The sequence below is a fragment of the Pundamilia nyererei genome, unplaced genomic scaffold, assembly GCF_000239375.1.
Source record: "Pundamilia nyererei isolate P.nyererei 1_Seehausen unplaced genomic scaffold, PunNye1.0 scaffold00030, whole genome shotgun sequence".
NCBI lineage: Eukaryota > Metazoa > Chordata > Actinopteri > Cichliformes > Cichlidae > Pundamilia > Pundamilia nyererei.
The window spans coordinates 2,468,174-2,479,564 of NW_005187431.1; the positions used below are offsets into that span (position 1 = coordinate 2,468,174).

The following is an 11,391-nucleotide window of genomic DNA, read 5'->3' on the forward strand; positions in this document are numbered from 1 at the left end:
CCCGGCTCAGTCTGACAAAGGAGCCTGTGGCTCTAACTGACTCTGGCCCAATCCCCTACCACTGCCTGCTGCTTTGTATGGCTCAAAACTGCTTTACTGCATGATGCTTATTTATCAGCTATATTTACTTCTGTTGTGCTGATGTGTGTGCGCGTGTGTCTCCGGGTGTGTACGTGCCACATCCTGGCCTGCATGGTCTTTGCTGTCATATCGCTCGTGTCTCCCTTCAGATGCAGCCAGAATGTCTCTATGCTGATGGGTGCCCACCAAGGGATGTGAATGGGATTTCAAGTTCTACATGCTACTTTATTAGCACTTTGAGGCTGAGATGAGATAGCAGCCTTGGGCAAAGAGGCAGATGAGAATGGTCAAGAGCCACTTGTTTTCACTTCTTCTTAGCAGCTGGGTTCCAACTAGGCAAGCAAGTAAAGTGGTTATCCTCAAATGACCAGCAAACCATAGACTTCTGGGAAACTTTTCTGCTTCTGCACATCCAAAAATACATAACTGCATTTTACGTTTGATTGACATAAGTTTGGCAAAAAGAAACATGATAACAGATGTTTATTGAAATTTATTGAAATTGTATTAATTTATTAGCACTTTGTTAGCGCACAGTCCAAATCCAATACTAAAAAAGCTTCAGTGCTAGCTGTGCTGTTAGCTCTACTAAGCATGTATCATGCTTAGTTTTACCACACATAAATGCATATATAATCCCTGCTCCCAACAGAAATCAGAAAGCTCATCCAAATGTGAAAAAAATCTGAAATGACTAACAGCTTGCTTTAAAAGCAGGCCGGAACTGCAGGAGCTAATGACCTGTGATTATTTGATCTATCTATTTGTTTACAAATTTTAACTATACGACTAGCGATTTGTTCATTGCCGTGTTTTTGCTCCACAGACAACATTAATGCACAGCCACGCTACAAATAAAATATCAGGTCTTAACCTGTGCTCCTAACCAATCAGAGGATTATCGACCCTACTAATGACTACAAGTGATACTGCCTGCTATACGTGGGAAACAGGTTCCCCTGACGATGAAGAGACAGCTAAAATTGTTTAGGGGAAATGTAAGGATAAAAGACAATAAGACTATTTCATGAAGTGTGCAATGACGTGTCCATTAAAGTGCAGTTCAGAACATTAAACAATATTGTGTGGTTTGTAAAGGTCAGTACTCAGGGGTTTATCTATATTGATTTCTCCTTTCTATTGCAGTGGACTCCGCACTGGTGTCCATCTAAATCCTCTTGTGTGCTGCAGACCTGACGTAGAGAGAGAGAGAGAGAGAGAGAGAGAGAGAAGAGGAAGCGAGATAGAGAGTGAGAGCAAGAGAGAGCGCAATAACAAGAAAGAGAAAAATAGTCCTCCCTGGTCTTCAGCAGTTGGGGAAAAAAGTCTTTTTTTGGACACAGTTCACCTGATTCTGTTTATAATCTTTCTGAGTCCTTTACCCGCTCATTCCCTCCTTTTCTGCTTATACAGTTCTAAGCAGTAAGTTCAATATCACCAATCAGTCATGAGAACGATATAGCGCTAATGGCTCAGTGGTCACGAGCGAGAGATGCCCCCGCTTAATGGTCAACCCCATCGGATCTGTCAATTCCACGCTTCTCGTTTGTTGTCTATGTGTAGGCATCCATGTGTCATGATCCATGGTCATGTGTAATATTTGTTTACACCCTCTTGAACTCCACTTCACCCTTCTCTCCTCCCCTCTTCCCTATCTATCAGTGAGCCAGCAGATAGTTTGGTATTTGAACGGGGAGTTTTGTTTAGGTAGCATAATTGGGAATTCAAACTTCAATCCGAGAGTTGAGAGAGTGAAATCCGATATTTGTGCTGTTAGTTGTGAGCTGCTGGCAAAAAATAGTCTTTGTAACCAGTAAAAACCCTTTTTATTGAGAATTATTTTTCATGTTTTTGTGCTTAGGTGCTCAGGTTAGAGGACTCATTTGCTTGCCTTTTCACTTTGGTTACGGAAGAGTAGGAGGGTCTTTGGAAGTTTTTGTTTATTGTTTTGGTCACCGCTCATCTCGCGGGGGGCCAAAGCTCATCTCACATCGATCCTTCTAACATGCTTCTAAATTCTCATCTTGTTATAGAACCGAGAGAGAAAAAGGCCACAGACAGAGGGAGAGGGGCTGTAAGGCAAAAAGACAGACCGTGAACCTCTGGTGTGGGAGTTGGAAGATTTGAAAATTAGAGAAGAACATGGAGGATGAAAAAAAACATGATCATTTGAAATGTATGTGCAATGAAACAACGCCAATTTTCCAGTTTGGGCGTAAATCGGGCCTCGTGTTGATTTGTGTGTGTGTGAGTTTATGTGCAGATAAACTGCTGTTCAGTATCTTGGACCTGGTTGACTCTTCCTTTGGTGTGGTGAAGAGTGGGAAGTCCCGAGTAATTTTGTGTGTAGGTTACCTCTTGACCAGGGACGTAGCACATGCTAATGCATTCTGGTTGCACGACGTTGCATTTTGCCAGTTCTTCATTTACATGAAGCTGAAGTGTAGGCTGCTTCAAGGGAACTAGGGGTGTTGGGTCTACTACGCTACACCTCCGTTAACTTGTGAAAAACTCTAAAACTATCTGTTGTCAATGCAAAAGACCTTTCTATGTGGAGTTTGCATGAGGGGCTCTCAGGCTTCCTCCCACAGTCCAAAGTGATGAATGGGGTTCATTAATTGGTGAGTCTAAGTGAGCGTGAATGGTTGTTTGTCTTGATGTGTTTAGCCCTACAACAGATTGGTGATTTCTTCAGGGTGTACTCTGCCTCTTGGCCCATGACAGCTGGGACAGCCACCCACCTCCGGATAAGAATTGGTTAAGCAGAAGAAGATGGATGAAGAAAGTTTGTAAGCGAGTCGCTATATTCATTTAGTTTTGAAGTCTGGGAGAAGACTTCAAGCGGCATGCACCAATCATAAGAAGAAGGAGAGGGACAGCAACTGTCAACCATCTATCATCACTTTCTAATGGCTTGTCCATCATGTGTCCAGTGCTAGGAAGCACAGCAACACTTCAGCACCCCAGTGGAAGCGCACCACGACTGTCTTGTTCACTCACTGGTTCACAAACTCGGTGACTCCTTCAACTTTGCCATGTCTCATTAAAATTCCATAGTTCGTTGTTGCCATATTTATTTTCAGTTCAGTTATATGTTTTCTTTTTGTCTGCTTTCAGAACTGCACATGATTATTTGCAGCCAGCAGGTTGTAATGCAGTAATAGTAATAAATCACACAACAATAGTACATCAAAGATATTGAGGTGGCACATAACCCAGGTAGCTACCACAACTGAAACAAGGGAGTTGCAGTAGGCTAACATTAGTTTTTAAAAAAGAACTTACTTCCAGATGTTTCTTTAGGTTGAAGGTGGAGTCTTTTGACGCTGAGAGCAGCTTGTTTGCTGGCAAACAGAGTTTGCGTTGCACGGTCAGATTTCACCTATCCCTTTCTTCTTTAAATGTGAAGTGGTGTCGAAATTTCCAAGTAAGAAATGCATTCCTGCCTGTGGACTAATGGTTCTGTTGTGCTGGCTCCGTGTCCATTGTGTAACTGATGCCACCAACATTAACAGGACGCTTACGTTAGAGCCTCTTATTGTGTGTTTCCTTGGGTTTCCGGCAATGCGTGGAATTACCTAAATCTGAAAGGGGATAGCCTAACATATGAAAAAGGAAAAGACCGCAGTGTAATCCATTTATTTCAATAAATTAACTGTATTCTAATTATCACCTATTCCAGCGTTAACTGTAACGGAATAAAGTTACTCATATTTTCTATTTTAAATACGTAACACCGGTACATATATTCTGTTACTCCCCAACACTGTCTACACACTTTTTTTCCCACATGCTCATCTTGCAACATCTTCATAACAGTGTCTTACATGAGGGAACCAACTGTCACATAATTTTTTTTTTATTGTCAAGCACTTTGTGATTTTTATCTATAAAAAGTGCTATATAAATAAATTTTACTTCCCTACCTATGTCCAAAGAGACAAGTGGACAAACTAAAAGAAGACAAATCTGTGCATTGAGGGAAGCAAACTTGAGTGTACAGTCTCTGTAAAGAACTATACACTCAAGTAAGGTGATAAAGATTTTGAGACCTTACTCTTCTGTCCTGCTTCACTGACCTCGAGCACTTACTGGGCTTAATATGCTCTGGACCAGGATTGGGCTCAAACTAACTCTACATACTTTCTGAAATACTTAAAGTTCAATTTAAAAAAAATCTAGACTGTCCAGTTAAAGTGGTATGCATCGAGGCAGATGATTTGATTGTTTCCTGTTATAGAATATCATAGATCATTCAGCTTCACTCAGATTTTACCCTAAAGTCACTGATGAATGTGGGATGAGAACATATAGGGGTGGGTGGCCTTAACAAACACACCTTCTTAACACACTTTGTTTAACTTGGCCAATTAATGTTCTAGAGTCTTTACCTTACAATATAAAGCACCACGAGGTGACTGTTTTTGTCATTTGTCACTAAGTAAACAAAACTGAATTGAATTGGATGCAAATAATACGGAAACCACGGGTGCTTTCTTACCAACAACGGTGTCAGGTAGTGTAGACATTTTCTTCAACCCTTGCTGAATCTTTTGTCTCCCAGGCTGCAGTTTCAAGGAATCTAACAATGAGTCAAGCTTGAGTTCGAGAGTAAAACTAAAAGAGCAGTGAAAAAGCTACCTTTTGACGCCATATTTCAGCTAATGAATGCTGCTTGTTTAGGAGGATGACTAATCTTAGTGTAGCGTCAATGATGAGTACAGTCAATAAAGCCCAGGACTGTGGCAAAGCAAGCCATAAATTTCTGGGAGCACGATACGCTCGCTCAAGGTCTCACATTTTCCGTGTAAAATATGACTGTAAAACCTGCAGCTAAGTAAGTGGACGTCTGTACCACGAGCTGACCCGAGAAAGATTGCGTAATGAAAACTCCTTCAAATCCCTGGGCATGCTGGCATGTGCATCTCCGTTCTGTGCTTGATTGTCTAATCTGATGCAATGCTGACATGTGATTTGTTTTTAAAGAAATGATTCAATTAGATGAAAATGAAATCTGTTAATTGTCTTATTAAATACTTTCCCGGTGCACCATTTGCTCATTTTAGTTTCTTTTAAAAGTAAACAAACAGACCACACATGTGCACAACAGTTATTTATTTTACCCACGGCTGTAACCTGCAACAGCGCAGACAGCACGTAAACAGGATTATTACTTTTTTTCCATTGGTTAAAAAAAAAAAAGGTCTTTTGTTGATCACGTTGAGAACAATGCAGAAAACGAGCAAACGGGTAAAGAGTTTTTTCCCCCCACCAAAGAGTTGATTCTCTAAAAGGCCAAATTAAAGGGCTGGTAGCAATGGGCGTTTGTGCAATCATGGCAGAGCCTCAACACACTTCCCAGGCATTCACACTTGCATGTGTGAGTGTGTGCGTGTGTGCTGGATAGGGAGGATATGCAACGTCTCTGTTTTTCCTTGGGTCAACTGCTTGATGGAGGCTAACGCGAGGAAATTTCACTTTTGCTCTCTGTAATCGAATACGCAGACACACAATCACATTCCGTGCAGATAATGTACCTTAGATACGCCACGTGTGTCAGCTCCTTTTCCATAAATGCAGCTGCTGCAAAAAAGATCCCATTGGGTAAGAAGAATCCAGATGGAGAAAAAAAAAGATCTCTGAAAGAAAAGATTGTTTCCCCCCGCCGAGGGAGTTGATTAAGACTTGCATTGGTGAAACTAAGCCTACAAATCCATTTGAACCAGACAGAACGGCCTGTACGCATGCCTCCACGTTTCTACCAGCTGAGATGAAACTGACTTAGATATGTTGTGTGATTTCACTAACTCTGAGAGACTGACTTAATGCCATTTCCAGAAATGCTCACCGCTTATGTGAGATGTTCGCATATTTGTTAGATCATGTCCCGCTGGTGCATTTTATATGTGTGTGTGGAGTCTCATCTCCAAGCCAGAACTTTTATTTACTTGGTTTGCTACGCTGAACCATCAGCATGCGTTCAAAAGAAGATATGCTTCTTCTTTTTTTCATGTTTTCCCCTCCTAATGTTCCCCTCTAATGAGCCAGTCCAAATTTGCTTCCTCCTGATTTTCTGAGATTATACACTAGATTTGACAGTCTGTTATCTGTTACCGCGCTGCGTGTGCTAAAACGTCTCGTCATGTTCTTTAAATTTCCTGCTACAAGGACTAAGCCAAGGAAATGTAGGCGTTTGTACTTTTATTTTGCCAGAGTCGTGTTTTGGATGTACTTGAGCTTTCCTGTATTTTTTTTTTACTTTTCCTGAACATAAAAGTGAAATGTGGATGGTGATGAGCGCTTATTTACGACAGCTTTTAAATTCAGGTTTGATTTGCCCATGCAACCCATGGAGCCCTCATATATTTTGAGCGGTACCATGTAATCAAAAGGAAGTTAAGATTAAAATGAAAAAAAAATGTCTGTTATTTTTTTCAGACCCGTATGATGACGACCTGAAGGTGAAGACCCAAAGACCACGATCAGCTGACCAGCCAGGTGTGTTTCAGGCACAAACAGGTGAGTATTATGAGTGTGCAATGGTGCCCAGAGCCTGGAACGAAAGAAGACAACCTGACCTTTACAGGCTGTATGTCCCACTGAAAATCCTCAGTTTTCTATAAAACAGTTTTATGAATAATTATGTAAGGTGTACCTTTTCCTTTTCGGTGAGCAAACCTAGGGCAGCTGCCACCTTTAATCATTCACTTGTGTGAGTTTGTGAAAGTGTGAAATTTTTGAGTCGGCGTGTGAAACTTGGAAAAAATGGAAAGGACTGGGAAAAAAAAGAGTAAATTATTCAAAGACTGATCTATTAACCATGAGAATGTCACATGCATGTATGTATATATAATATAATACGAATCGGCCTTAAACATACAAGATATTCCATGTTGCATGCACATGCATTTCCATATTCATATATATGGCGTAGAGGAGGAAGTCCCTTAATAGGAGGGAAACCCCTGGGTCTATCTTGTCCTCATCCTACCCTGTCTACCCCTCCCCTTCCTTGCTTCTTCCCCCATTCTTCTAGTCCTCTAGGCATCTGTGATGAGCTTAAGCCCTGACTCACAGCATGTTAATGAAGATGTAATGCGATTAACGGACATGCAATTAATTTGATTTCCTTCTTTGCCATGTGATGACGCCTCCATCAAAGGACACGGCGCTCATAAACAATTTACAAAGAGAGAAGTGGAGGGACTTGGCTCCTCGTTTTCGCTTTCAAGGGCGTAGCTCAGTGGAACAATGGGACCCTCTCCACAGCTGCCTGGAGAACTCCAAATTAGACTCCATCAAGTCTAAACACCTAATCTCATACGGGTGCTTACAACACAGAGTCGAATATGTACACACACAAACACACACACACAGAATTGCTTTGAGACTTAAAGGCCTTTAGCGGTGAGATCATACGTGTTACCATAATTCCATTAATTAATTGAATCACCTTTAAAAAAAACTTTCCTGTAGCATGATCATCATCTTCATTAATATCCCGTCAAGATTTATTTACAATAACACTCTTAGTGTGAATAAGTAAAGAAAAAAAGCTACATCGTGTCACTTTCATCACCTGTCACACATTCCCAAAAGTTTCTTTTTTTACTCCTTGTTAATTGCATAGGTTACAATTTTGTTTGTCTTTTTTTGTTGTGATGTTGCACCGGTGTCACTGCTTTCCAAAAGCAGATTTTGATGGGTTTTTTTTGTTTGTTTTTTTTTCATTTTTTTACGGTAAACAGAAGAGCAGAGGAATCCGAGAGCCGCTAAACAGCAATCAATAAAGCAAACATCTTTTAATGCTGGTGGTGCTTCTGTGAAAACTGGAAGCGAAAATATACTTGAAAATTGTCACACATCTCCAGTAATAGTTTCTGTCTGCTCCATTTGTTGGGACATTTTAGGACTCCGTTATAAAGCGAGGAATTTATTGTAATTACCCTTTATGGAAATCATTTTTCTTTTCCTTTTTTTGTTGGCTTTTTGCATTACGAGCCACTTTTACATAGCAGTATAAACTTTGAGCTGCAGAGCTGAGATCATCTTCTTCCTCGTCTCTTTTCTGTTTAACCTGAGGAGACACCAGAATCATGACACTCCTACAGAGCAGGCAGGGGTTTTTTTGTAGAAAGTGGGGTGGCGTGGGGTTACCAAGACCACTTGGAAATTGGCTGAAATTTGGAGACTTCAGCAGTACATCCGTGTGAAGGCACCAAATTAAGCTGTGAGATAATAAAGTGCAGTCTTGTTACAAATGTGTTTTATTTGACCAAGTGATAAAAGGAAAGAATGATTTCTCTTGTTATTCAACCTTAGCCGCGCATCTGACTCTCAGGATCATTAAAAACACTGTGCGTATATAACTATCCTCTCCATGTTCATGTCCATCTTGCTCCTTAGGTGACCCAGCAGCGGAGGAATGGTCGCAGTGGAGTGTGTGTTCTCTGACATGTGGGCAGGGCTGGCAAGTGAGGACCCGATCGTGTGTTTCTTCTCCCTATGGGACACTGTGCAGCGGTGCCCTGCGGGAAACACGCATGTGCAACAACACGGCCTCTTGCCCAGGTGAACCCGGAATCACAGGCTCAGGTGCGTTAACCGGCTGCCTTTGACCAGCGCCTCATTCACTTCTCCTGACTGTTTTATTTTTGCTCACAGCGAGAATGCGGTGCGTTAATTCTTTCTCTGAGTGCCATTTGTCTGATGCTCAGCTTTACACAGTAGATAAACACGACATGGACTTCACACTATGACTTTTTATCTATTTTGAGTCTTTTTTTGTACAAATGCTAGTAAAAAAACTGGTTGGTGTCCTCTCTCTTCAGTGCCGCATACACCCACCGCCTTTGTTTGGTACAGCAAAAAATGTAGCTTTAACCCAACCTCACTCAACCATGTAGCGGTTTGTTTCTATTTTTCTTCCTTCTTTTCCTTTCACAAAAGTGTTAAGAAAACAGAAGAAAATAATGACAGTGTGAGGAAGGTAGGCAGTATACTCACAACACGGACACACGCAAGGCCAAAACACATGTAACCGCGGTTTAGCTGAACAGAAGGAGAACGCCACTGTGTCATTTCAGTTCACAATGCAGGCAAAGCTGGAAGAGGGAGAAAGAGAAAAGGAGATTCTGTGGTTGTGTGTGTGTGTGTGTGTGTGTGTGTGTGTGTGTGTGTGTGTGTGTGTGTGTGTGTGTGTGTGTGTGTGTTTGAGAAAGCGAGACAGACTGACAGCCTTGAGTTTGATGTCACCCAATCTATTAGACCTGCCACATCACTGAAGTTAATACTTCCTGGGCTCTCTATCTTTAGCTCTCCTCTGCTCTTCCACTCTTCATTTCTTTCCTTTCCCTTTTTCTTGTCTATATGTATCACCAAGTTGATCTTTCAGAGCATAAAGAGCAGGCAAACTTTTGAAAATGTTTTAATTTTGCAGAGGAAACTAAGCCTGTCGAAGCAAATGTTGAACTCATTCCGTGCAAAATAATCTGTGCTCACATTTCAGTGGCAAGCAAGAAAAATGTTCAAAAGCTGGAGTACAAGCGAGGATTTCTTTCTCTTTTGTTTGTTTTTTCTTTACTTTCATTGAAATTGGTCTCATAATTTGCAGTGACACCTCCAAAATACCACTGAAATTACATTTTCATATGCGTACTACAAGAGTGGGTGGGTGCAGTCGGCTCTATCTGCTTTCTGCAAAACTGCAGCAACGAAATGAAGACTTTGAGGTTTTTTCTTCTTTTTTTCCCTTTTTTTTAGCAACACAAAACTGCTCAATCAAGCTGGATGAAGTCACTGAAAGAATAAGTGTACACAGCTGCTACTGAACAATGCCAATTCTGTTTTGCTTTGATTGCCAGGCTTTAATGTTGACTAGATGGAATTATGAATTTCTGCCTGTCCTGCATTGGTTTGATTTGCCTGATTAGAACAGAGGTGAAACCCTGTATGACCTGTATCTCTCTCGATGGCCCCTCTTGACGGCCCCTCCCCTAATCCACTGCTAATGCTGAGTGAAAAGTGTTGTGCCATACTGCAAATTTTGGTGTTGATCCCTTACCAACTAAATATATTTTTTATTGAACACAATTCACTAGACTTCATACTGCGCTTACGAAGTATCGATACTGTCATTCTAGTATTTATCCTATACCCATACCAGTGTTGATAATGATACTATCGATACTGAGATCGAACTGCTGACTCTAACAAAAGTACAGTCAGCACACCCTCCTTTACGGGCATCCTCTCTCCACTGTAGCCAGTTTCTTTCTTTCTTTCTTTCTTTCTTTCTTTCTTTCTTTCTTTCTTTCTTTCTTTCTTTCTTTCTTTCCTTTTTATATAGATTTAGTTCCATGCTTAAGGCCGTCTGGGATGGTGTTCTGGAGGGGGGGTTTTGTTTAGGCCCATGCACAACAAGTGTACTATCCCAGGAAACGGGATTTGATACTGTCTGACATTTTTTTTATTTAATAAAAAAACTATAATATTTGAAGTTACCATTTTTTAAAAAATTAAAACTTAAATACGACTTACCACCTACATACAGTAATAGTAAGGGACACTATTCATGTTTTCTGGTCAGTACACTTCAGTTTACTGCTAGCTCATATTAGCATCGCTTTTACGTATACAGTGAAGGTAGCTAAATGAACCTAGCCGTAGTTGATAATAACAGATTCTAGCCTTTTACCCAAAGTTGACCACATAAAGTAAAGTACATTTTGGCCTTACTTAAGTTTGTTTTTTGTTTTAAGTTCAGTTCTTTCAGCTTTTTGTATGCATGTTCGTGAGAGCTTTATCAGTGACTCCTCTGTAAAGTATGTGGCACAGAATATATACTACATGTGAGTAAAGACTCGGTGTTTACTGATGCATCTCAGACCCCCACTAGTTCCACCAATTCCAAAAAGAAAAAAGCCAGAGGAACATTTTTCCTCCCTGTCAGTGCATATGCTAATCTTGTTTTTATGCAAATTTGCCAGCCCGATTTGTATGTCTAAGTGCCTCATTTTCCATTCAGCGTCGATATTAATATCCTCAGCAGCTCCTTTGATGGGATATTGGTTGCTGTGTTATGTTCCGTTTATTATTTCATTTTCCGCCGCTCCTCTGATGTTTTCTGACGTGGTTCTGGAGGGGTTTAGGGGCACTCCAGGGATCGCCTGAACGGGATCACACCAATTTAAAATAGATGGGGAATGTGGGGGTGGTAGCAAAAAGACATAAAAGTCTTTAATAAACTTTGTGTGATTGACTTAAAAAATTATATGTGTGTGTGTGTGTGTGTGTGTGTGTGTGTGTGTG

The 11,391-nt window shown here is 40.9% G+C and overlaps 1 protein-coding gene across 5 annotated transcripts in view; it reads left to right on the forward strand.

Annotated features, from left to right (window-relative positions):
* adgrb2 (adhesion G protein-coupled receptor B2) overlaps positions 1 to 11,391 on the forward strand; it is a 249,234-nt gene that overhangs the window by 109,998 nt on the left and 127,845 nt on the right. For all 5 annotated transcript variants that reach the window (XM_005728839.1, XM_005728843.1, XM_005728840.1 and 2 more), the window contains exons 3-4: positions 6,520 to 6,600; positions 8,488 to 8,676. In XM_005728839.1, coding sequence (XP_005728896.1) covers positions 6,520 to 6,600; positions 8,488 to 8,676 — 270 coding nt within the window. The remainder of the gene's footprint in view (positions 1 to 6,519; positions 6,601 to 8,487; positions 8,677 to 11,391) is intronic.